This window comes from Ovis canadensis, chromosome 13, assembly GCF_042477335.2.
Source record: "Ovis canadensis isolate MfBH-ARS-UI-01 breed Bighorn chromosome 13, ARS-UI_OviCan_v2, whole genome shotgun sequence".
Lineage (NCBI taxonomy): Eukaryota > Metazoa > Chordata > Mammalia > Artiodactyla > Bovidae > Ovis > Ovis canadensis.
Window position 1 is genome coordinate 66,969,571 of NC_091257.1, and position 27,487 is coordinate 66,997,057.

At 41.6% G+C, this 27,487-nt stretch overlaps 1 protein-coding gene across 7 annotated transcripts in view; it reads left to right on the forward strand.

Annotated features, from left to right (window-relative positions):
* Positions 1–27,487, forward strand: part of DNAAF9 (dynein axonemal assembly factor 9) — a 173,396-nt gene that overhangs the window by 107,761 nt on the left and 38,148 nt on the right. For all 7 annotated transcript variants that reach the window (XR_011248201.1, XM_069548086.1, XM_069548087.1 and 4 more), the window contains 8 exons: positions 9,987–10,090; positions 14,252–14,398; positions 15,599–15,687; positions 16,107–16,208; positions 16,447–16,564; positions 18,242–18,330; positions 19,982–20,140; positions 22,624–22,749. Coding sequence is in view for 6 of the 7 variants with exons in the window: in XM_069548086.1 (XP_069404187.1) it covers positions 9,987–10,090; positions 14,252–14,398; positions 15,599–15,687; positions 16,107–16,208; positions 16,447–16,564; positions 18,242–18,330; positions 19,982–20,140; positions 22,624–22,749 (934 nt within the window). In the remaining variant the exon portion in view is untranslated. The remainder of the gene's footprint in view (positions 1–9,986; positions 10,091–14,251; positions 14,399–15,598; positions 15,688–16,106; positions 16,209–16,446; positions 16,565–18,241; positions 18,331–19,981; positions 20,141–22,623; positions 22,750–27,487) is intronic.

The window sequence follows — 27,487 nt, forward strand, 5'->3', positions numbered from 1 at the left end:
AATTGAACTTGTGTCTCCTGCATTGGCAGGCAGCTTCTTTACCACTGAGCTCCTGGGAATCCCAGGAGCCTGCTTTAGAGTTTACCACATATGCCTATATCCCTAAACAATGTCTTATTTTTTAATTAAATACGAATTAGAATCATACTCTATCATGTTCTTCTGGGACTTGTCTTTTTTACTGAGTATTCTGATCTTCAGATTCATCCAGATTGTTTTGTGTAATCATATAGTTGATTCATTTTCATGATTCCATAGGATTGCTTTGTGTGAAGATATGCTGTTTATCCTTTTGACTCTTGGTGGACATTTGGGTTCTTTATAGTTTTTCACTGTTGCAGGCAGTGCTGTTGTGAGCATTCTCATATATGTCCCTTGGTGCACCTGGCGCTAGACAGTGCCTTGAAACACATCTTTCTTGCTGTATCTAAAGACGTAACTGCCATCTATTTTATTTCAGTCCCCTGACTTCCCTGATACATTTCTGGCTGGTTGTACCAACCAGCACTGAGATCTCTGGTATGTTGGTCCTCCCTTAATGTTTGCCACTATGATTGCTTCAAGTTTTGATATCTCTTTGTGTAGAATTTTCTGTGCTTTGCCCCCAAATAAAGTCAGCCACTCTGACAAGCCTGCCTCACTCCCTCATAAGACTTCAGCACCATGGAGCTGGAAGAGAAGTAATGTGAATAGCCTCAAGCTAAAATACTCCAATTTCCACTATTTTTACCAAGTTTCAGTAGAATTCCTTAAATGCATCTCAGTTTTGTTGTATAACTTTGGTCTGTTACCGGAGTCCTTAACTCTTTGTTTTTGACAGTCAGTCCAGTTTTATGGCTGTTTCCTGGGGAGAGAATTTTCCAGACTCCTCACAGCCGTTTCAAAAGTTCCAACCCCCAGGACATCTGAAAAGATGTTTTCACTTGGTAAAGAACTGTAGGTTGACCATTCCTCTCTGGGCTTTACAGATGTTGCTGTACTCTACTGTCTTCTTGCTTACATTATTTCTGAGCAGAAATCTACTGTCATTCTTATCTTTGTTCCTTTCTATATAACTCCAGCTGCTTTGAAGATTTTCTTTCTTTTTATCATAGATATTAAGCAGTTTGATCTTTATGTGACTGCTATGGTTTGTTGTTTATCATTGGGATTTATTTAGCTTCTTGAATCAATGGATTTAGAGTTTTCCTCAGACTTGAAAATGTTTTGCTCATTATTTCTTCAGTTTTTTCCTTTTGCTTCAAGTATTCCAATTACATACAATTGGCTACCTAAAGTTGTCTCACCACTCCCTGATTCTCTGTACAATTATTTTTAGTCTTTTTTTTCTTTGTGTTTTATTTTGCATATTTTCTGCATATTTTGATTTACTAATCTTTTGTTCTGCATTGTTGTTACGAGTTTTTAAAATTATCATTTGTTAATTGGAACACAGGGTGCTGGATGGTATGCCAGTTCCAGCAAAAGACCCCTAAAGAAATTGGAATAGAGAAGCGTATTATTCACAAATCCAGGAGGAAGTACATGGGATGCGCTGATGGGTCACACAGACAAGCAGGGGAAGAAGGGTCAAAGCAAGGTTCAGGCTAGACCTGGGGTATGTGCCTTTATTTAAGTTTGTGGGTGGAATGCTTTGAGTTTCCCAGGCTAAGGCCAAACTGGCCCATTCAAACCAAAGAGAGTGGGGTTTTGGTAAGCTCCTTGGGGTTATGGAGTCAATTGACTATATAAGGGGCACACAAGGGAAAGACACTAAGGATTCGGGAAAGACTTTTGATGACAGGGGCTGCTGGCAAAGTCTTTATTAGGAACTTACATTTGCTTGTGACTCTGCAGGCTGTTGTCTAGGACATGTGCTTGCATGAAGACCCTATAGTGTCAGTTTAAGGCCTGTGCAGGCCACTTGGCCATACTAAATGAAATCTGAGGCAGCAGTACCATGGAATAGCTAACCTCTCAAGAGTTCTCTCATGTCATTAGTCTCACTCAGTGTTTTTTTTCTTCTTAGGAAATGTATTTTTCATCTCTAAAAGTTCTATTTAGATCCTTTTTACATCTTTCATGTCTCAAGTTAGCATAGTTCTGTCTTTCCTCTAGCCTTGAACTTATGTGATACAATTATAATAATTGTTATATTTCTCTTCTAGTCTTATCTTCTCGGCCTTTCTTTTTAAGCTTTGTCAGGTAGGAGGCAGAGTAGCATTTAGTTTAGAACTAATTTTACCCCAGTGCTGAGGCAAAATCCTTCTGAGAACTCTAGCTGCCATCCCTGTAAAGTATGAGGTTTTCCACTGTGGCAGGTAGGAATAGGCAGAACAGTGCAAGGTATGAATTGATATTCATTATTTTACATGGGAATATCCATTTTTTTCTAGCATCATTTGTTGAAAAGACTCTCCTTTTACTTTAAATTGTCTTTGTGCCTTTGTTGAATATCAATTGACTATATATCTACTATCTTCTACAAGCCTCAGTGAATGGTTGACACTCAGACAGCATTTTCATTATTCCTGTAGCAATTTACAGATTCAGAGTATTTTTTCCATCAGACAGAGATTATTTAGCAGTGAGGAGCAGAGATGCTAATACCATTGACGCATAAAGTCTGAGAATTCTGGTGACCAAGCTTTCACCTTCCTGTGATGGGAAGGCCCAGACAGGGGCCGCCTGTTTCATTGTGTGCCCTCTCATGTGTTCCCTTGGGCCCATATGAAGCTGTTGAAGGACACTTTAAAAGAAACTTCTCTATAGTACTGACCATGAATGAATTACACAGCATATACCTGCAACATACATAATACCCATAGTTGCATGTTACCTGTGGTGTGGATGATTCTCAGGAACAGGATGTTGAAAGAAGTAAGCAAGTCACAGAATAAATGTGTGCTAAGAGTCCATCCGAATGAAAGTAAACAGACAAGACTAAGTCATATATAGTTTATAGATACACTGAAGTATGGTGAAACTGTATAGAATTTGGGATGTTGGTTCCTTCTGGGTGGAAGAGTGTGTTTGAGGAAGAACACTAAGGAGGCTTCAAAGGCACAAGGAATACTTGATTTCTTAGGCTGAGTGGTGCAATCTAGGCATCAAGGGTTGTTGTTTTGATTTTTTTTCTTTAAACCGTATGTGTGTACTTCACATATTGTCATATATACAGAATAAAGAGTATCCACGCATTGCATCATATTTTCCCAGCAGTGATAGTGTTCCCTATTTATACAGGCTGGACCATTGGAGGATTTTATTTGTACAGCCTGCTGTCCGAAGGAGAAAAAGCCAACTTTTTTTCATTAACACTTGGTGTCTTCTTTTTCCTGAGGGCTCATTCCTCTCCTGTTAGACTTCTGGGGATGCAGAAGTCAATAGTAGTCCTGATGTAGTCCCCTTGCTCCTTGGGTACTGAGTATGAATTTCCTCTTACCTTGACTTTTCAGACTCACAGAATAGAGAAGGAATGACAGAGCCCATCAAGCAAGGCACCAATGACTGAATAAGAAGACAGGGAGAAGGCCTTAGGATTTGGCTCCCACAGTCACTGAGAAGCCCGTACAAAATCACGTCCCATCAGACCACAGTTTGACAGTCATGAGTCCAGAACAGATACCTAAAGTATTACTACTGCAAGTCAGTTGGGATCTGAGAGACCAGGGCACTGGCACTGGACCACTCAGTGATGGACTTCAGTTATCTTACATGTTACTATTCCCAGAGCAAAACTAATGGGTAGCTGTGACATCAAACCGTCTCTGCACTAGTGCAATAACCAGCTCTTGTGTACTGAGTCCTTGCCCTGGGTCAGGTCCCATAGTGAGTGCTTTTCCATACTGCCTTGTGAATTTCTCCCTTCCTCTTTTCCATTTTGTTTTGAGGCTTCAGAATCTAGAGGGAGTAGAAGTGCTGGAGGTGACCTCCCTGATCCACCTCTTTTCCCATCTTCCCAGTGACTACGTGGAATATGCCAACTTTCAGATCTGTGCTCTTTTCTGGAAGCTTTGGAGTGATTCTGAGGTTTGTCTAGGAGGTCTTTAAGTGGTACTTGTTCTTAAGAAGCTTCACGTTAGAGATACATAGGTAGACAGTGACCCCAGGACATGGAAGAGCCCAGATAACTAAGCAGTAGGTAGGGAACGGTTTCTACCTGATTACACCTGTTGATCCTTCTTTTCTCTGTAACAGTAGGTAAAGCCATCTTATAGCTGGAGTTTATGAAATTGTAGTGTTAGGAGAGTGCTGAGGGTTTTGGCCACGCCCTGGAGGAATTGGTAGACAGAGGTAGCAGTGGTGGGACTGCCAGGCAGCACTTGAAGGCTTTTTGAGATTGAGGAAGCAGAGAAGGTACCTCATCCAGTTAGCAGCAGATGGGCTGTGGAGAGAGCAAAGGTGAAGGAAAAATGTAAGAGAACTGAAGTGGCCAGCATGTACAGTGCTCTGGCATCAGACAAACCTGTGTTCTGTACTTGTCTCCACTAACAAGTAGTTCTGTGACTTTTGGGAAGATCTCTTTAAACTTTGAGTTTCCCCATCAATTCTCTAAGAATACTGTTCCCTCCCAATAGTAGCTGCAAAGATGGAAAACTATAATGTATATGACATGCTATGAGTAAAATCTATTCCCATCCCTGTCCTTGTGGATCAGCCCTGGGTATAGTTGAGAGGAAAGTCAGAAATTTTTGAGCAGTAAGAGAAAATGAGAGAACCAAAGGCTTTGAAGGCTCAGTGACATCACAGAATGAGGTTTCGGGAGGGAGATAGTTAAAAGGATGATGCCATACTGTAGTCAGAGATTAGGTTCTGGAGCTCAAGATTTCAGAAGTTAAGACATTCTGGGTGCTGCTTTACCACTGTGGAGCTGGGATTGAGGAGCAGCAAGGCCAGATCTCAGAGGGAAAGGGAGTATTGGCTTCGGAAAAGAAGACTGTGAGCACATTCAGAAGCTATTTAAAGTGTTGTGGCATAATTAGGAGGGCAGTAGATGTGGGCAGTGAAGGAAAGGAGAGGTTTGAGTCTCTAAGGGAGTGAAAGTGTTATGCCAGATGGGGAGGGAATGGTCTGGGAACAGCAGTGACAAACCTTGGTGTGAGTGCAGGATGAGGCTGGGGCATGAGGAACCTCCACTCAGGAGAGTCATAGGGCAAGACTGTGTGTAGGTGAGGCTAGGTTTTACTTGTTAGCGGGTGGGAACCTTATTGGACTTGAACCATTGAGTGCTTTGAACTGGGCTGGCTGGTAAGAATGCCATTAGTTCCCTCTGACTACTCATCTAGTTCGTCAGTTGATATTCAGATTTCAAACCTTCCTCTTGTACCTAAAAACTGCCTCCACCTCTCGCATTCCTCCCCACACCTCATTAATACACACACACAAGCACACATACTCACTAGGCCCCTCTGTGCCTCCTGAAACCCCACCTCCTCAGGAAACCTTCAAAACTTGGCCTTTGCTTTTCATATCATTGTAGCCTTCCAGAGCTTTGGGGCTAACTTTTTAGAACTACAGCTCAAGGAATCAATCCCTCTTCTTAGTCTCATGTCTTCTGCCTTGGAAAAAAAAGTGAAAGTGAAGTCACTCTGCTGCTGCTGCTGCTGCTTCTGCTAAGTCGCTTCAGTCATGTCCGACTCTGTGACCCCCATAGACGGCAGCCCACCAGGCTCCCCCATCCCTGGGATTCTCCAGGCAAGAACACTGGAGTGGGTTGACATTTCCTTCTCCAATGCATGAAAGTGAAAAGTGAAAGTGAAGTTGCTCAGTCGTGTCCAGCTCTTCGCGACCCCATGGACTGCAGCCTACCAGGCTCCTCCATCCATGGGATTTTCCAGGCAAGAGTACTGGAGTGGGGTGCCATCGCCTTCTCTGGAAAGTGAAGTCACTCAGTTGTATCCAATTCTTTACAACCCCGTGGACTGTAGCCTACCAGGCTTCTCCGTCCATGGGATTTTCCAGGCAAGAGTACCGGAGTGGGTTGCCTTTTCCTTCTCCAGGGGATTTTCCCAACCCAGAGATCAAACCCAGGTCTCCCGCATTGCAGGCAGATGCTTTACCGTCCGAGCCACCAACTCTGCCTTAGCAATAAGATACTGGTGCTGTTCCCTTAGCCTTGCCTTGAGCTCTAAGAAACACTATCTCTTCTCTGCCTGTGAAAGCATGAAAAGAAAGGCTATTACAGGAACAAGAAGGATCCAGCTTGGACCAGTTCCAGAGAACAACTTCACCTCGTGGTCTTATGGGTGCCCTGGTTGTCTCATTTGGGTCTCCAAAGCAAGCCCAGGCCCAGCCTTAATCCTTATTACCTTAGTTGTCCATTATTTCTATGATCTACTCAGTAGGGCCTATATTGAGCTGCTTTGTAACCTTGGCTGCCTAGGAAGCAAGCAGCTCTCCTTAAATCTGAATCCTTGTCATAAGAAACCCACACTCAGTGTCTGTTTTCTACCCATCTTGTTTTTGGGAATTACAGAACAGCAGCCTCCAGTGTCTGTAGAACACTCTTATTGCCTAACGCACATGTTCCTGTGCTAGCAAGGGGCCTTTCAGCACCCTTCACCAGTCCCCAACAGCTGAGGCCACAGTGCTCTTTCTTGGGCCTTAAGTGAGAGATGTGGTCTCTTCAGAGCTGAGCCAGCTTCTGCCAAAATAGAAGAAAGGAGCATCTGTAAACTTAGTAATGGAGCAGACATACTCAAAGTCTTTTTTAGTGTATTTTCCTGGAAGACACCCATATGTGAATGTGAATTTTGCTTCGCTTCATCAGCTGATAGCTTATTCACTTGTTGTTTTTTCTGATTCTTATGCAAAGACTATATCTGATGCTTCATTTCTCTCTCAGGCCCTCGGAGGATACATGGCTTTCTCAGAGCAGAAGGCTCAGCATAAAGATTGTTTTTATTTTTTTAATATATATATTATTGAAATATATATGACTTATACTGTTTCAGGTGTGCAGCAAGGTAATTTAGTTATACAAATACTCATAGATTGTTTTTGAAATTATTTCCCATCATAGGTTATTACAAGATATTGACTATGGTTCCATATGCTGTACAGTAAACCTTTATTGCTTGTTGCACATCTATTTTTTAATTAGAAATCTAGCATTCTATTCATACTAACTCAAACAAGTGGAATCAAAATGTCAAAATTTTTTTAGTTAGGCAAAAACTCATCAGTTTTCTAAAATAATTATACATAGTTATATATATACTTTTCTACTATACTTTTCTCAAAGGCTTGAGAAAGAACATAAAAAAAAAAGATGGAGAAGTTGGAGAAAATAATAATGAAACGGAAGCACTGAATATGAATAGAAAAAGTGAAACAAACTAGATAAAAGTAAAATATCATCATGCCATCCAGTTGTTTTTAAACATGACTGCTCATTAGAATCATATCTGGAGCTCTGGAGAGAAAAAAAATACCAGAGCAATTTTATTTTTCAAAATATTTCAGGATAATTCTAATATGCATCTGGATTTTAAAAAGTGATTACAGGTTTTTCTGTTAGATCCTAGTTTTGGTGACACAGAGTTCTATTATTTTTCCATTGATCAATCATGATACAATGGGATTAAATGAGTAATAGTTATATAATCACAACAGTAAAAGACATTTATCAGTTTTCACAATCAATAGCCAGACAAAAAATAAAAGATAATTATAATTGCAAGCCATAATGGGAACATGATTAACTTAACAATATGAAGTAATTATATACAGTTTGGGGGGTCAAGCAGAGTGATGCGGTAAGTGTAAGCGCATATGTTTCACTTTTTCAGCCAGCCAGCCAGTCTCTGTCTTTTGGTTGGTACATTTAATACACTTACATTTAAGGTAATTATAGATATGTATGGTTCTATTTCACGGCCATTTCACGGTGGCTCAGACGGTAAAGCGTCTGCCTACAATGCGGGAGACCCGGGTTCGATCCCTGGGTCAGGAAGATTCTCTGGAGAAGGAAGTGGCAACCCACTCCAGTACTCTTGTCTGGAAAATCCCATGGACGGAGGAGCCTAGTAGGCTACAGTCTGTAGGGTTGCAAAGAGTCAGACACAACTAAGCGACTTCACGACTTCACATTCATGGTTCTATTACCGTTTTCTTAATTGTTTTGGGTTTATTTTCTGTAGGTCTTTTCCTTCTGTTGTGTTTCCTGCCTAAAGAAGTTTCTGTAGCATTTGTTGGAAAGCTGGTTTGGTGGTGCTGAATTCTCTTAATTTTTGCTCGTCTGGAAAGCTTTTGATTTCTCTCCGTCATATCTGAAGGAGAGTCTTGTTGGGTGGAATATTCTTGGTTGTAGGTTCTCCCCTTTCATCACTTTAAATATGTCATGCCATTCCCTTTTGGCTTGTAGAGTTTCTGTTGAGAAATCAGCTAATAGCCTGATGGGAGTTCCCTTGTAATTTGTTATCTTTCCCTTGTTGCTGTTAATATATCATCTCTGTCTTCAGTTTCTGTCATTTTGACTATTGTGTGTCTCGGTGTATTCCTACTTGGGTTTATCCTTCCTGGGACTCTCTGTGCTTCCTGGACTTGGTTGACTGTTTCCCTTCCCATGTTTGGGAAGTTTTCAGCTACTTTCTCAGGTTCTTTCTCTCTCTCTTCTCCTTCTAGGACCTCTATAATGCGAATGTTGGTGTGTTTAATGTTGTCCCAGAGTTCTCTTAGGCTGTCTTCATTTCTTTGCATTCTTTTTTCTGTATTCTGTTTGTAGCAGTGATTTCCACCATTCTGTCCTCCAGGTCATTTATCCATTATTGACTCCATCTAGCATATTATTCATCTCTGTTTGTTCTTTAGTTCTTCTAGGTCTTTGGTAAACATTTCTTGCATCTTCTCAATCTATGCCTCCATTCTTTTCCCAAGACCCTGGATCACCTTCACTATCATTTTTCTGAATTTTTTTTCTGGAAGGTTGCCTATCTCCACTTCATTTCATTGTTTTTCTGGGATTTTATCTTGTCCCTTCATCTGGGACATAACTTTCTGTTTTTTCATCTTGATTAATTTTCTGTAATATGTTTTTGTTTTAGCTGCTATGAGACAGTGCTTCTTCTTGCTTCTTCTGTCTGCCCTCTGATGGATGAGGTTGAGTCTTATGTAAGCTTCTTGATGGTAGAAACTGGTGATGAGAAAAACTGTCTTGCTCTGGTGGGCAGGGCCTTGCCCAGTAAAGCTTTAATCCAATTATCTGAACCTCAGTTGTTTGGGCTGAGGCAACACAGCCCTGAGGTCTACAGCCTCTATGGTAGGGTTAATGGTGAACCCCAAGGGGGTTTACACCAAGGGGGACCTTCCAGTCCGCCTGTCCCTGTGGCAAGCACCTGGTGACCCACGCTTCCACAAGAGGCCCTCCAACACTAGCAGATAGTTTTGCTTCAGTCTCCTATGGGGTCACTGCTCCTCTCCTCTGGGTCTTGGTGCGTGCAGAATTTTGTTTGTGCCCTCCACAACTGAGGGGTCTGTTCCCCCAGTCCTGTGGAAGGCCTGTAATCAAATCCTTCTGGCCCTGAAGGCCAGATTCCCTGGGGATTCCTGGTCCCTTTTTCAGATCCCTAGGCTGGGAAGCCTGACATGAGGTTTAGAACCTTCACAATAGTGCAAGAACTTCTTTGGTATTATTGTTCTCCAGACTGTGAGTCACCAACCTGGCAGGTATGGGATTTGATTTTGTCATGATTGCACCCCTCCTACCATCTTGCTGGGCTTCTTTGTCTTCGGATGTGGGGTATCTTTTTTGGTGGGTTCCAGTGTCCTCCTGTTGATGGCTGTTCAACAGCTAGTTGCAATTTTGGTACTCTCGCGGAGGAGGTGAGCACACGTCCTTCTACTCCACCATCTTGAACCAGAAGCTCAAGATTGTTTAACTTAAGCACTGCAGAAGATCTCTAGTTACCACTCTGGCTTGCCCTAGGACCTGCAGGAAGAACACTGTGATACTGGCCACTAGAATCCAGCCCTCAGAGCTCTGACCAGCTCTCTTTTCCTTCCAGGAAAAGTACATTTCTTCTCTAACGGCCTTCTGTTTTCTGATCGTCATCACGGAAATATCATCATTTCCAAGGACCACATGAATTCCATTTTATTCTATGATGGGGTAGGTGTTTTACAATCCAAGTTTTGATGTTTAGAAAGATACTCACACTTCTGAGGGGAAAATCAAATAACTCCCTGTCCCTCTATCACTGCAAGTCAGTGGGTTAGGAACCAGCACTGCCCTTGAGGCAGGCAAGCAGGCAGGGAAGTCATGGAGAGAGAAGCTCTTGTCAGCCTCATCAGCTCTGCCGCTTTGTAAAGGAGTTAAGTATAAATGACTTCTTGGTCAAGAGGGCCAGCAGCTACCCATGCCCAGTTAACTTATCCTGAAGAAGACCAGCTGAAGGTGGCCTCCAGTAACCCTTCACAGGTAGCCTCCGACCCAGAGACATAAAGACTCACCCACTGAAGAACTGGAAAGAAACAGCTTCCTGTGACATTGTTGGGGTTTCACTCACTCGTTAACATGAGAAAGAATTATAAGCAAGCCTGAAAAGAAGAGAAATAACTAATTTCTCCTTGAAGACTTAGTTCTACCCCCTCTTATACTCAGAATTAACCTCCAGCTCTATGAAAGTTCCACTCCCAGAACCATCCTTTAATTCTATAGTCTGCAACAACAAGTCCCCCTTCCCTTGTGGGGATGTGGGTAGCTGTGAGTTTTCCTGTAGCCTGTACTGTCTGGCCAGGGCACGGCTCATCGTAGTACGACAGCAGAGCAAAGGGCAGGCTCTCCACCCTGCAGGGTCTCAGCCTCAAAACCAGCTTGTTTGGGAGCCGGGAAAGAGACCAGGTGAAGTGGTTTGGTCAAATAGTTCTGAAAATAAATTCTGTTAGCAAGTTAGAAAGAGTTCTTTCTTCCACACAGAACTTGCTTCCTTAAAGGCTGTTCAAAAATGTAGGCAGACCATCCAGACAGATTAGATGGTTTTGTTAGGTGAAAGCTTTAATATTAGGTTAAAGAGTCTTCCAACATCAGGAAAGAAAGGATGAATCTTAAGTGCTGGAATAATAAATTACTTCATTTTGGGGTGGGGGCTGGGTTTTAACTCATATCAAAAGTCAAAATGAACTTTTGAGAAAAGTAAAATACTTTAAAATTTCATAAGTAGACTATAGCTATGAATTATTTTCTTATGGTGAGAGCTTTTTAAAATTTAATATTTATTTGGTGTATAGTTGATTTACAGTTTGCAGTAGTTTCAGGTGTATAGCAAAATGATTCAACTGTATACTGTATATATCCATTCTTTTTCAGATTCTGATAACTTTTAAGATCTACTCTCTTAGACATGTATATTATTAAATGGTCACCACAATAAGTCCAGTTAAGAATATAAAAAGGAATATTTATTAAATATTTAGGGACAGGAAGACTTCCTAATCTTAAGCTTAAAAATGACTCAAGAAATTCTAAAGAAAAAGTTTGTCAGATTTGATTTTTTCAATTTTTGCTGATAATTTATTGAAGTAGATTTTAAATGCAATTAACTAGCTACAAGGACTTAGTGTACAATGCAGGATATAGAGCCATTATTTTTATAATAATTATAAACGAATTATAACCTTTAAAAATTGTGAATCACTATGTTGTACACCTGAAATTTATATAGTATTGTACATCGACTATATGTTAAAAAAGCATGTAAAACATCTAATACTCTTATATTGATTATATTTAAAATAGTATTTTAGATATGTTAGATTAAATAAAATATACAATTAACTGTATCCATTTAAAGTTTTGACAGATGTATATACTCATGAAACCACCAGCACAGTCAAGAGAAAGATTTTTGTCAGGCCCAACCCTCCCAGAAGTCTTCTAATAACTTTTTGTAGACATATTTCTCCCTGACTTCTGGCTTTAGGCAACCACTTACTAGCTTTCTGTCATTGTAGATTAGTTTGCATTTTCTAAAATGTTTAATAAGTGGACATCATACATTCTGAACCCTTTTGAGTCTAGCATTTTTGACTCAGCATGGTTTTTAAGGTTCATCAGTGTTGTGTGTATCAATAGTTTTTCCTTTTTATTGCTTTATTGATGAGTAGTATTCCATTGTATAGATAAGAGCATAAAGTTTTTCAGACTAATAATTTAAATCTCTACAAAATATTCAAAGCAAAAGCACAAACCAGGAAAATGATTTTTAGTGATTTTTTTAAATGAGTTAATATTTTACTTCTATGACAAGCTCTGTCTTTATCAACATGAAAGTACTGAGTGCCAAATCATGGGTGTTCAGAGAACCTGAGGTTAGTTAACAGATATGTGGAAGCACAACAGATATAGCCTTACACTACCGTGTATAACAGTAAGTTAGTAAAGAGTAGATAAAAGGTACAGTAGACAGAAGGTGAAGTGGAATTGATAATATGGAATGTCCAGTCATAGTGGTGGGCTAAGAAGGGATTAGAATGCAGTCTTTGAAAATGCTGACAGATAGTTTACAACAACATGGTAGATACTAATGGTAAATTAAGTTGTAAAAGCAAGATTTGGAGCTGTAAAAGTAAGTATGACTTCCCAGTCATAAAAAAGGGAGTCAGTGAATGAACAGGAACAGAAGACTAGAAGGAAAAGTACAAAATGTTAGCTGTAGTTGAAATTGAGTAATGGGACTTTGAATTAATATTTTAAACCTTTTTTCTGTATTTTATTTTTATATTTTTCTCAAATTTTTATTTAATGAGTGTGATTTTCATTACAAAAACTTAAATATTAAAAAAACTCTTTCCCCTAATATCAGAAACAAGACAAAAATACTTGTTTTTGCCATGTCTATTCAACATGGTATTGGAAGTCCTAGTGAGAACAAGTTAGGCAAGAAAAAGAGATGAGCATTTAATTGGCAAGAAAAGGAGTAAAATTAGCTCTCTTCATGGATGACATGCTTTATATGTAGAAATTCCGACTACATACACAAACTGTTAGAATTAATAAATTTACCAACATTTCAGAATAGAAAATAAACAGTTTAAAAAAAGATTGCATTTCCATACCCCACTGTGAATAATCTGACAAGGTTCTTAAGAAAACAATTTCAATAAGTTTAACTGAGGAATTGAAAGATTTAAACACCAAAACCCACAATGCATTGCTGAAAGAAATTAAAGAAAACCTAAGTAAATGGTAAGAAATTCCATGTTCCTGGATTGGAAAACTTAATATTATTAAAATAACAGTACTACCCAAAGCAACCTATAGATTTCTATTGAAATCTCAATGTCATTTTTTGAGGAAATGAAAAATTCCATCCTAAAATTCTTATGGAATCTCAGGGAAAACCCCACGCCCAAATAGTCAAAGCAGTCTTTAAAAGAAGAAAGTTGAGGACTTCCCTCGTGGTTCAGTGGTAAAGAATCCACTTGCCAGTGAGGGAGACATGGGTTCAGTCCCTGGTCCAGGAAGATCCCACATGCCTTGGAGCAGCTAAGCCTGGACCACAACTATTGAGCCTGTCCTCTAGAGCCCGGAAATCGCAATTACTGAGCCCTCTTACTCCAACTACTGAAGCCTAAGTGCCATAAAGCCTGTGGTATTGGCATAAGATCAGATGTATAGACCAGTGGAATAGAGAGAGCCCAAAGAAAGAGAGCCCCCAAAGAAAGTCTTGCATATATGGTCAAAGGTTTTCAACAAAGATGCCAAGATCATTCAGTTAAAAAAGACAATCTTTTAAACAGTGCTGGGAAAACAGAATGCATGCCTGTGTGCTAAGTTGCTTCAATTGTGTCTGACTCTCTGCAAACCTATGGACTATAGCCTGCCAGACTCCTCTGTCCATGGAATTTTCCAGGCAGGATTAAGCAACAGTTTCTTGGATTTGATACCGAAAGCATAGACAACAAAAGAAAAATATATATAAATTGGACTTTATTAAGTCCAGTTTAAAACTTCTCCGCATCAAAAGTCACTATCAAGAATGTGAAAAGCAGCTCACAGAATGGGAGAAAATACTTGCAAATCATTTGTCTGATAACGGACTAATACCCTAGAAAGAGAGATAATATTATCAGTTCAGGAGAAAAGATTGTGTACTTCCCATATCTCCTAAAACTGGGTGTTGGCAGGAACTTCTGTAATTGAATCCCAGTGAACCACATAATGTGAAAATAATTGAACTGACATTCACCATATGTGTTCTGACATTAGATGTAAGGGCTAAATTCATGCAAAATGGCTTTTCTCAGTGATGTTCCCCCTCTTTCTCTTCAGGATTCCACCAGTATTGTTGCTGCCCTTCTGATAGACTTCAAAAGTTCATTGCTTCCCCATCTTCCAGTTCATTTCCATGGATCAAGCAATTTTCTGATGATTGTCCTTTTCCCCAAATCCAAGATATACCAAACATTTTACTCAGAGGTAACATCAATCATTATTCAGCAAAACAATTACTACCCTTTTTTCTAGTAGTTTAATTGGTATGGCAGTGTCTTAGGGCTAACACTGAGGTAACGAGAGGGAGAGTTGGGAAGGGCTGCTCTGAGTATGGCTGCTTCTAATCTCTTTGGGTCCTGGAATAGTGCTCTTGCCATTAAAAGATGAGAGCCTAAAGAAACTGAACAGAAGGTTTTTTAGCTTCTGAGAAAAATCTTTTTCGCTAATTAGACTTATTTCCCTGTTAGCTACTTTATTGAGTTGTTGGGCCCTACCTACTGGATCAGAACTTGCTGTGCTGTACTGTGATTAGTCGCTCAGTCATGTCTGACTCTTCGCTACCCCGTGGGCTGTAGCCCATCAGGGTTCCTCTGTCTGTGGGGATTCTCCAGGCAAGAATACTGAAATGGGTTACCATGCCCTCCTCCAGAGCTTCCTGCCCCACCCCAAAATGTCCTTCTCCATGGTTCATAGGCCCTGCCCTTGTGAGTGGTTCCCCCGGCAGGCTGCACACTATAGGTTGTCAGTACAGACTGCATGAGTGAGGGAGCTCACCAAGAACTGCACAGCTTGCTTAGAGACCAAGCAGTAACCAGAGTCATACAAATGGTCAGTCTCATTCTGGTGGAAATGCTTGGAAAGGTGTGACTCAGCAGTTTTTGAGAGGATAGTCCCTCCCTCAGGACAGATACACAGAACATGGAAGAGGCAAGAACCAGCCTTGGCTCCAGAGTGGCTTTTAGGGCCAGTCTGTGTCTCCGTCTTACTGCCAGCTGATCCTGTTACCTCCTTGTACTTGTCTTTTCAGTCTAGGAACCTAGAGATTCTCTTCAGCCATTCCTCTGCCTCTAGGCAAGAGTTGCTTGAACTGCTCCTGTCTGGCCCTGTCGCCAGGGAAGAACGTGCCCCTGCTGCCAGAACAGTATTACGTGATACCCTCCTCTGTGTTTCCTGTTCTCTTAAGGAGCAGAATCCCTGGGAGGGGAACTCAGAAAGAAATTCTAGTTTGTAAAAATACAGAACAGAATTGCTTCAGGCCTCTATTTTTGAAACAAACTTGTTTGTTATGATGGTTTTTCTCTGTACTGACAGTCTAGATTTTCAGCAGCCATCAAATCCCCATGTGGGTTCCATATCCTGTTGTTGGGTTTATAGTGTTCTTTGCTCTAATTCTGTTTTGTTTAGGTCTTCTCCCCCTGGCAACAGCAGACTAACTCAGGGCTGTCTTTAAAAGTGATCCAGGAAGATGGATTATCTGTGGAACAAAAGAGATTGTAAGTGGCTGCCTTCAATGTTTATGTTAGCTTCCCTAGGCTGTGTGTGTCTGCTGTCTCTGCAGGATGACTTGCATTATGTAACACAGAAGTCCTGGCTTCTGAAAGGGCCAACAGAGTCATTTCAGTGCTGCCAGTTTGCAGGTAGTCAGTGCTCTTAGGGAACAGAAGTCAAGACAGATGAAATCCACCAAGAATCAGAAAACTGTAGTACTACAAAGGCTTCAGGCTAAGCTTTCTATGTAGGCAAACCAGTCATCCTGTATTAACGCCGAATTTTGCTTAAGTCAGTGAGATACTTCTTTTCAAAGTGTTGACTCTGTCACAGGACTTTGGTTTAAAAATATGAGAACGAGTTATGTAAAGTATGTGTGCTGTTGGGAGATGAAATTCTAATCTGTGAACCTTTGATATTCCAGACACTCCAGGGCACAGAAGCTCTTCAGTGTCCTGAGCCATTCTGCTGGGGAGAAACAGAGTCCTCTAAAGCTACTGTCAGCTAAACTCCCAGAGCTGAACGGGTGAGCTCTGTTTTTCTGTTTCTTTTAATACATCATAACTCTCAGTGTTGGTGCTTTCTAAGCTCCATTTTCTTTATAGCTTCTTAAGGATAATTATGAAAACAACATACACAATTATATTCACTAGAGATATTCACTAAGGTCTCTGTTCAGCTATTGAATAAGTTTCTCATGTGAATGGGCACATTCAGAAAAGGCTGGCGATGGTAACATAATAGCACTGTCTTTGTTTTTCTAGGTTTCTCCAGCATTTTGCTGTCAGCAGCATTAGTCAGGAACCTGTGGTGAGGACCCATCTCCCTGTCCTACTGCAGCAAGCTGAAATCAACCCTATTCACAGAGTAGAAAATGACAAGGTATAGCAGCTCACCAAAAAAGCTGAGAATTTATGGGAAGATAATCCTGATAACCTACCCTTAATATTCAGTGTCATTTAAAAAAAGGAGCTCAGGCAGAGTCCCTTTTATAAGACTCTCCACCTCCTTGAATACTGATGTAATGATACACATGAAACCCCCTCTATACACTGATAGTGTACTGGCATCTTCGTTGATGCCACCTGAGCCCCATGGCAGTGATGAAGCCCTGCCATATTTCTGTGCCCTCCTCTTGCTTCTCTAGGCCTTCCAAACTCTTTCTTAGTACTCTCATGCTGTCAGCTCTTTCTGGTTACAGGGTCTTATCTGGCACACTGTGCTTAGTAAGGGGAAGGGCCTTATTAGTAAGACCTTGCTAGCATCACCAGGATAACGTGACAGTTTATAAACACTGTCTTCACAAGAGTGGATTTTAATCCGCTTCTGCTTCACACTTCTCTCCTCTTGACCCCCCACCATTTCTTTGGAACTATATGTCATAATATGCTCAAAGAGGGCATTTATTTCCATGCAAATCTAGAAGACACTTGGCTGCAAAAGGAAAGAGAAGCATTAAGTAGTTAGAAGCCTCATTTTTTCCCTTAAGCAGGAGTAAAAGTAAAAATGTTATATTTTAAATGTTTTTTAATATATGTATTTTATATTAACAAAGTGCTATAGAACTGGCCTTAAAGTAAGAAGGTGTCTGGCTGTGAGCATGTTTGCTGGGATTTGAGAGGCTGAGGCCTGGATGCTGAGAAATGGGAACCAAGATGAGAAAATCTGGATGAGAAGATAAACAGAAAGTCAGTTACATGGAGAACTGTCCACAGATGCAGAAAGGGAATCGGACTAAGGGTCTGGTCAGAGGGGAGGTGGGAGAACTATTTCCCACAAAAGAAGAGGGATCCATAGCCATCTCTGTGCTGATGTGACTAGTTCAAGTGGTGAGTGCCACCAAGCTGAATTTAAGTCCAGGCCTATCCCAGTGAGTCTTGTGTATTGTGAAGTAAAACACATGTAAAGGAGCCCTTGCCACGCTGTGTCACTGACACTGTTACCCTTCAGCAAGTACATGGTTCCCTTCCTCTTCTGCTTGACACCTTTCGTCAGTAGATTTCTTGAGTTGAAATGTCTCCCTACAGACAGCCCTGTTTTCATGTAGTCATGTGCCAAGGTTAAGAAAGTTCAATCTGACTCTTTTCCCCATCAAGACTGAGAAGTGCTTTTTCCACCCAGTTTGTTTCTATAGGTCAGGCCATGTGGCTTGGAAGGCACAGGCCTCTCACCTCTTTCACTGAGTTTACCACACCAATTTAGCCTATGGCATTTTTGTCCCAGACCTCCTTTCCGCCCAGTATTTTCCATTATACTTTTAACTGATCTAGTCACAACCTGCTCCATGGAAATTATCATGGTAACACTACATTGTATATGATGTTTGCTGTGTGCCAGACACTGTTCCAAGCACCTTGTTTATATATATTAACTCAGTTAATCATCACAGCCACCCTGCAAGGTCAGTTCTGTAGTGAACCCAAGGTCACATAGTTAGTGAGTGCTGGTGCTGAGGTTTAAACCCACAGAACCTGGCTTAAGAAGTCAGTTCTCTTAAACTGTTACACAATGCTGCCTCCCAGTTGAATCACAAACCCACATGGCTTTTCTTTCATGTAGGTAATTATCAGCATTGTAACTGGTCTCCCAGGCTGTCACGCTAGTGAACTCTGTGCTTTTCTGGTCACTCTGCATAAGGAATACGGCAGGTTAGTATGGCTGCTGCCTTTGCTTTGGGGAAAGGGGTTCTATGCCTGCTGCCTATGCACTGGGAAACCTTCAGCATGCACTGACCTTTGGTGTAATTGATATTGGCACAGTGATCATCCATCCATTTGTTTAACACATTTATACTGAGTACTTTCTATATGCCAGACACTGTTCTAAGTGTAGGGGACAAATGTACAAAACAGACTAGAAAACAGGTGGTATCTCTGCCTTCATAGAGCTTGTATTCTAGTTTTGGAAGATAGACAGTTAACCAGTTAAGGAAAATAGTACATTAGCTAGTGAAAAATGCTGTGGAGAAAATAAAGCTGAGAAGGCTATAGGAGAGCTGAGCTGGGGGACTGATTGCAGTTTTAACTGGATACTCAGGAAAGTGGCTCAGACAGTGAAGAGTCTGCCAGCAGTGTTGGAGACCTGGGTTTGATCCCTGGGTTGGGATGATCCCCTGGAGAAGGAACTGGCAACCCACTCCAGTATTCTTGCCTGGAAAAATCCCATGGATGGAGGAGCCTGGCAGGCTACAGTCCATGAGATCACAGAGAGTCAGACATGACTGAGCGACTTCACTTTATTCACTCACTCAGGGAAGACCTCACTAAAAAGGTGACATTTGAGCAAAGGCCTGACAGTATATAGGGATGAACCTCTGGATATCTGGGCAAGAGACCTGTACCAGCAAGACCAGCATGGGCAAAGGCCTGGGAATTGTGACCAGATTGGTTAGAACTTGAGAGCTGGTAGATGTGATCTTTCCATGGCCACAGAGGGACTGCATGAGTTTAGGTGGAACTGGGACACTGATTTAGGTAAAATTGGAGAAGTCATTCACCCATGTCTTCCATTTGGCTGACAGATTGCTAAACAAACCTTGCTGACTGAACCAGGCTTTTAATATCTAGTCAGTCTTCCTCAAAGTAAGGCAGCCTGCAGGAGACCATATAGAAGAATTGAGAAGACTAAAATCACCTAGGAGTTTGGGACTTCAGAATGGGAGATTGTGGGGGTTGGGAAGATGAGTTTTGGAGAGATAATGGGGAAATATTAGACCTCCTTCATAAGTACTCAGTAGCTAACTAGTTCCTTCCTCATTCCCATTGCTTATGTTCTGTAAACAATCTGAATGCTTCACCTCACCCATTATTCTTTTTAATTTTTGGCTGTGCCATACAGTTTGTGGGACCTCAGTTCCCAACCAGGGATTGAACCTGGGCCACTACAGTGACAGTACCAAATCCTAACCACTAGGGCACCAGGAAACTCTTCCCCCACCCCCTCATTCCTTATTCTTAGCAAGAATTTTACTGCAAAGTGGACTGAAACCATTTTTCTGAATGGCTCTTCAGAAACTGACTGCCTGTTCAGGAGTCTTTCTCAACTCTGAAATCTGTTGGTCATGTGCTTAACTGACCTTTCTTCCTGTGACAGAGCATTTCATGCCAAAAGCTCCAATAGAAGTGATTTCAGGATACATGGCTCCACACCCAGCCAGTGCCCTCTACCTGTTTCTGGTAGTATTGCTTTCTCCTGTGTGGGTTCACAGGACCAAGTCTATGGAGTACTAGTCACATGTGAATGCACTGGCAGAACCTATGGGTGAGGTCCTCGTGCTGAGATTATACTTGCCATTTCCAGGTGGATGGTATACCGTCAAGTCATGGACAGCTCCGAATGTTTTCATGCTGCCCACTTCCAGAGATACCTTTCCAGTGCCCTGGAGGCCCAACAGAACCGCTCTGCCCGCCAGTCAGCCTATGTCCGCAAGAAGACCAGACTACTGGTGGTATTACAAGGGTGAGCCCTGGAAGTATTTTGGGAATAGTGGGGTAGTGTGGTGACCTTGCCATTATTGCATGTGTGGTTGACTTGGGGCACAGAATGAACTCCACATATGCACGAGAAGTGTCTTTAGCAAACAGGAACCCCTGTGGCCATCCTTTGGCCCAGAGTGACTGGTGAAGATCGCACCCAAGTTTCAAGTTCAGCCTCAACATCACATATCCTCAAAAGGCAGAGAATTGGGGAGGAGGTTTTCTGGCAAGATTCTTTGATAATTCTTCTAACACTGGTGGTCCCTAAGCCTTTTCCTTTGCCACCGAAGCATGCAAGCTTCAGCTTTTTCAGTCCTCCTCCTGTGGAGTTGCAGACAGTCCCCACACCCTAGTCTCAAGCCCCATCCACAAAGTGGCTAGGAAGGAGGAAGCAGGCGCATCGTCCCCTGGGCCCACAGGAGAACATGTCAGATCAGGAAAACATGGGCTGTGCTCTTCACTGCTGTCATTATAGTTGGTAATAAAAAAGCTTTTTGGCAGTTCTCACAAAGTGCTTTTGTGCTGTGCTGTGGTGTTTTGTTTTGTGCTCCTAATAATTAGTATTTGCAACTGGCTAATTGTTTCCAGTAAAGAATAGGCCCAGTTCCAAAGCCCTGTTTGGTCTCTTGGATGTGATGGTAAGAATTGGAGGAAAGCCAGGCCAGTGGTGCTGCAGGAGGGAAACGGGAATGTGTCCCCTGCCAGGCCATCTTTTCTCTTATTTAGACCTTGTTCTTACATCTGCTTTGGGCTTCCCTTCTGTTGACCCTACTTGTGGGCTTAGGTTGTGGAAGCCACAGAGCAAGAAAACTAGAAACCACTTGTTTTCCATCATCTCTAATAATAAAAAAAAAAAGGTTGGCCCAGTTTCGTCAGCTCCTGCCACCCTTCCAGAGGTGAACGTCAGTGGGGGTATGGACTTGGAGACAAATTTGGCACCTTGACATTGTATAGCTGAGGTCATTTCCATCTTCTGCTACTTTAGAGAGTATTGTTGACTCCCCGTCTCTGACTGTACAAGTCTGCATAAGTGCCAGCTGTCCTGGCTGCTCCGGACTTCAGTGACAGTGTATGGCCAGCCCACTTGTACTCTCAGAACCAGCAGTTGCCCAGTCACTGCCCTAGTACACTAGGAACGTCAGATGGATTTCCTGCTGTGTTGCCCTCTATGACAGTGTTCTTACAGATAGGGCCCATTCCCTTGAGGCTCAGCAGGGAGCACATGGCAGACTCAGTGTAGCGTGTCCAGCTACCTTTAAGCCCAGTATTGAGGTAAGGGGATGCCCCAGAGGCTTCCAAGTTGAGAATTTTATTTCTTGAATATGGCCTTTATTTTGATTTATAGAATTCTATGCAGTCAGGCAGGGTTTTCTCTTGCCCCTGCAGTGGCCTGGTCCCATTCTACTTACTGCTGCAGGTGAGCAGTGATGTTGAGCTTTGACACCAAGTGGAGTATTAGGTTGTTGTTTTAAAAATTGAATTAATGTATTTTTAAATGATAAAATTTTAGAAATGGTGGACAGATTAGTGGCTGCCAGGAACTGGGGATGGGAATGGAGGCCAGGCGGGGAGGTGGGTATGGTTATAAAAGGGCAACATGGAGGGAGCTTTGTGGTGTGAAACTGTTCAGTATCTTTACTGTGGTAGAGGAGCCTGCACAGGTGACAGAATTGTATGGAACTGAATACATACACAAATAAGTAGAACTGTAAAAATCTGAGTCTTAAAAAGTTAATTTTAAGGAATTTGAGGGACTGTGTTAGTTTATACTCTAGAATATTGTAAAAATCATTCTTTAAATTATCTACATCTAAGACAAAGTATCTCTCAAAAATAAAAGTTGAGTTAATGTAAAATGAGGCAAAATTGCAGGCTTAAATTACAAATGTAAAATAGAGCCCAAAAGACACTTGTATGGAATATCTGTTGTATCAGAAGAAAGAAAGTTAAAGTCCTGGTGGGGTTTCTTTGTTTTTAAATAAAGAAAATACTGATAAGAAAGAGGCAACATGGAGAGTTAGGTTTTTGCATTCATCATGCAGTTTGGGCAGTTCAGCCAAAGTGGCCAGGTACAGACTTAGCAGCTGGATCACTGTACTCCCTGAAATGAAAGAGTTATTAAAGAAAACAGACCAATGCAGGAGCTCTTAGCTTGATTAGAAAATACCAAGTCCTGCCTCAGAGCCCCAGGGTCACCTGCAGGCTTCTCTGAAGTGGGTGGGCAGTAGAGTTCTTTCTTCCACTCACTCTTGCACAGTTAGGACTAATGGAACTTGGAAGTACAGAAACTCTGTAAACTGCAGGGGCTCTAAATCATGAGGTGACTTGACCCCAAGGAGGCCTGTTGCACTCTCCTCTTAGGTTTCCTTCTACCCTTGCTCTACTCAGCCACTCAGCAGGCATTCCCCTCTTCTCCCACTCTGAAGCTCCAATTCAGTAAACTAACTACTCCCTTTTTCCCCCTAGCTACACAGATGTTATTGATGTTGTCCAGGCTCTGCAGACCCATCCAGACTCAAATGTCAAGTCCTCTTTCACCATTGGTGCCATCACAACGTGCGTGGAGCCGCTGAGCTGCTACATGGAGCACAGGTACATACTTAGGACCACGTCCAGCCCAAAGGATGTGTGTTTAAATGTACAGAAAGCTATTTACCTCCCACCTACCAATAGGTGACACATTTTTATGTGTTTGTATTTTGGAATGCATCAGTTTACCCTGGTGGTGTTTCTGTTTTTTAGTTGCTAAGTCATGTCCGACTCTTTGCAACCCTGTGGACTGCAGCATGTCAGGCTCTTCTGTCCTCCAGGGTCTCCTGTTTACTCAAATTCATGTCCATTGAATCAGTGTTGCTATCTAACCATCTCTTCCTCTCCTGCCCCCTTCTCCTTTTCCCTTCAGTCTTTCCCAGCATCAGGGTCTTTTCCAGTGAGTCAGCTCTTCATATCAGGTAGCCAGAATATTAAGAGCTTCAGCTTCAGCATCAGTCCTTCCAATGAGTATTCAGGGCTGATTTCCTATAGAATTGACTGGTTTGATCTCCTTGCAGTCCACAGATTCTCAAGGGTCTTCTCCAGCACCACAATTTGAAAACATAAACTCTGGCATTCAGCCTTCCTTATATTCCAGCTCTCACATCCCTACATGACTACTGGGAAAACTATAATTTTGATCATACAGACCTTGGTTGGCAAAGTGACATCTTCTTTTTAATATACTGTCTAGGTTTGTTATAACTTACCTTGCAAGGAGCAAGCATCTTTTAATTTCATAATTAGAATTGCTATCTGCAGTGATTTTGGAGTCCAAGAAAATAAAATATGTCACTGCTTCCACTTTTTCCCCATCTATTTGCCATGAAGTGGTGGAACTATATGCCTTGATCTTAGTTTTTTGAATCTTGAGTTTCAAGCCAGCTTTTTTACTCTCCGTATGGACTGGCATCTTCTCACCACTTTTCTTTATGCACTAAAAAGTCACCCTTCTAGGATAGTGGGACTTGAAATAAATTCTCCCAGAAAAGAAGAATACCCATGGCAGGCTTTTCTTTTTTTCTTTACTGCAGGGAAGGGGCTTTCTGTAATAAGGCACTTGTAGTACCTCACAGATACTTTTTCATGTGGTTAAGCCATCTTAAAGCATCTTACCTCAGTTAATGACATTCATTCTCACTACTAACAAATGAACTTTTTTTTCCTGCTTTGGAAATAATAATGACAACAACAAAGAAAATTGGGTAGTAATTCACCCATAATCTCACTAACTCAATGTAATATTATAATTTTTGTGAATTCCTTTTTTATCTTTTATATGCATACTTTTAACAGTTGTGATATACATAAGCTTTATATCTTTCTTAGGTTAACATATAAATATGTAAGTGAACATATATCAGTCAGTCAGTTCAGTCGCTCAGTCATGTCTGACTCTTTGCGACCCCATGAACCGCAGCACGCCAGCCCTCCCTGTCCATCCCCAACTCCCGGAGTCTACCCAAACCCATGTCCATTGAGTTGGTATGCCATCCAACCATCTCATCCTCCGTCGTCCCCTTCTCCTGCTCTCAATCTTTCCCAGCATCAGGGTCTTTTCCAATGAGTCAGCTCTTCGCATCAGGTGGCCAAAGTACTGGAGTTTCAGCTTCAGCATCATTCCTTCCAAAGAACACCCAGGACTGATCTCCTTTAGGATGGACTGGTTGGATCTCCTTGTAGTCCAAGGGACTCTCAAGAGTCTTCTCCAACACCACAGTTCAAAAGCGTCAATTCTTCGGCACTCAGCTTTCTTTATAGTCCAACTCTCACATCCATACATGACCACTGGAAAAACTATAGCCTTGACTAGATGGACCTTTGTTGGCAAAGCAATGTCTCTGCTTTTGAATATGCTATCTAGGTTGGTCATAACTTTCCTTCCAAGGAGTAAGCGTCTTTTAATTTCATGGCTGCAGTGACCATCTGCAGTGATTTTGGAGCCCAGAAAAATAAAGTCTGCCACGGTTTCCACTGTTTCCCCATCTATCTGCCATGAAGTGATAGGACCATATATATGTTGCTATATTACAGTGGTAATTACATTTTGATTGGTTATGTAATCATTTTGTGTGTGTATGGCTATAATTGTCTTAATCCACTCTCCTCTGTTAGTCACATAGGATGTCTCCAACTTCTCACTATCATAAATAATGCGCTATGGGAACATCTTTATATAAATTTCTTAAATTTCAGACAATTTCCTTAGAATAGATTTATCAAAGATATATTATTATTCAGTTGTATGCGAAGAGCTGACTCATTTGAAAAGACCCTGATGCTGGGAAAGATTGAGGGCAGGAGGAGAAGGGGACGACAGAGGATGAGATGGTTGGCTGGCATCACCGACTCAATGGACATGGGTTTGGGTGGACTCCAGGAGTTGGTGATGGACAGGGAGGCCTGGTATGCTGCAGTTTATGGGGTCACAAAGAGTTGGACACGACTGAGCAACTGAACTGAACTGATGATCAATTTTATTACTCTATATTCACATTCCCAAAATGCTTTCTGAGTGGGTTTTATAGTTTATACTGCCTCAGTGGTATCTAGAATTATTTATTTCATCATCAGAGAAGTCCCCACTGAGAAGTTTCAGACATTACATTTTCCCTTTGTAGAGCTGTTTGGAGGCCTCCCCGGTAGGTCAGAGGGTGAAGAATCCTGCAATGCAGGAGACTCCAGTTCAATTCCTGGGTCAAGAAGAACGCCTGGGGAAGGGATAGGCTACCCACTCCAGTATTTTGGAGCTTCCCTCATGGCTCAGTCGGTATAAAATCCGCCTGCAATGTGGGAGACCTGGGTTCGATCCCTGGGTTGGGAAGATCCCCTAGAGGAGGGCATGGAAACCCACTCCAGTGTTCTTGTCTGGAGAATCCCCATGGACAGAGGAGCCTGGCAGGCTGCAATCCATGGGGTCACAGAGTCGGACATGACTGAGTGACTAAGCACAGCACACATATCACAGAGTTGTTTGGGGCTTCCCTGGTGGCTCAAATGGTAAAGAAGCTACCTGCACTGTGGGAGACACGGGTTCAGTCCCTGGGTGAAGATCCCCTAGAGGAGAATGAGAAGGAACTGGCTACCCACTCCAGTATTCTTGCCTGTAGAATTCCAAGGACAGAGGCTGCAAAGTTTCCTTTCTCTGTAGCCTTTAGTAGAATATTTCTAAGAATGTATCCAAGATATGTTATCATGAGGTTTTTCTGATTAGTCCATATATTATTATCATCTCCTGGCAACTGATTGATCTATCCTTAGATCTTCATCTAAAAAAGCTTCCTTCTTATTTGAATCCCAAGTTGATATCTTTACACTTCTCATAGAAATTACATTAAAAGTTACTATCCTAATTATCTTAAGTGATCCTAAGAAATGTCTTTACCATTCTCCCTACTCATTAGCTCTGCTTTCTCTAGGTTCTGCTTTCTCATTAAAAAAAAAAAAAAAAAGCTATTTTTCCTTCTGCCTTAAGGTAGGTTATTGTAGTGAATTCTGAGCATCACCATTGTACTTTAGAATACTATGCGGACTCTTATATGCCACTTTTTCTACCATCCATGCCTCTTCTTTTTCTCAAGTTTTTAGTTAAAGATGAGTAAAGCAGAAAGAGGTCTATCTAACATGGGACTGGACTCTATCAGAGATACTAACATAGAAAGGTAGGAAAAGATAGTAATAAGCAAAGAACTAGACAAGTACTGTTCTACACCATCAAGAAAAAGTTAAGAAGAGAAACTAATAGAGTTGTGTGGGAAGAGTTCAAGGAAGAGATGTTAAAGGTATGGGGAAATGCGAAGGCAGGATCTTCCTATAATAATGAAAATGTTTCTAAAATGAAATTGTGGCAGTGTTTGCACAGCTCTGTAAATTTACTAAAAAGAAAAAAATCATTGAATCATACACTTTAAATGAGTGGATTTTGTGCTGTGCAGATTATATCTCAATAAAACTGTTAAATAGAAAGAATCAGGGACTTCCCCGTGGCTCAGTGGTAAAGAATCCACTTGCCAGTGCTGTAGACACTGGTTCAATCCCTGATCCAGGAAGATCTCATATGCCACAGGGCAACTAAGCCTGTGCTCTGGAGCCAGTGAGTCACAACCACTGAGCCCACATGCTGCAGCTACTGAAGGCAGTGTGCTCTAGAGCCTGTACTCCATAGCAAGAGAAGCCTGCTCATTGCAACTAGGGAAAACCCGCACAGCAACAAAGACCCGGCACAGCCAAAACATAAATTAAAAAAAACTCATTGCACATCGAATCAGAAGTCACTGATTCAATCCCTGGTTGGGGAACTAGGGTCCTGCATGCCCTGTGATGTGGCCCCCAAAAAAAGACTAGAATGTTATTAAATAACATTAATCTCATTCCATTAAGAAAAGAATTAGGGTGGGAAGGAGGTTCAAGAGACAAGAGGAAGGGGAAATATGTATACTTACGGCTGATTCACAATTGTCATATGGCAGAAATTGTAAAGCATTTATCCTCCAATTAAAAATTTAAAAAGCAGTAACACATTTACTTAAGAAAGTCTAAAATGAATTGAAAAAGGTAATCATATAGAAAAACATAGAACACTCTAATTGTAAAATTTTTAAAATGGTTGGTACCTTTCTTTAATTTCTGATACAAAACTTAAAAGGTACAACTATTAAAGTAAATATAACATGGACTTCCTTGGTGGCGCAGGGGATAAGAATCCACCTGCCAATGCAGAGGAGACTGGTTCAATCCTTGGTCTGGAGATTCCGCATGCCACAGAGTAACTAATCCTGTGTGCCGCAACTACTGAACC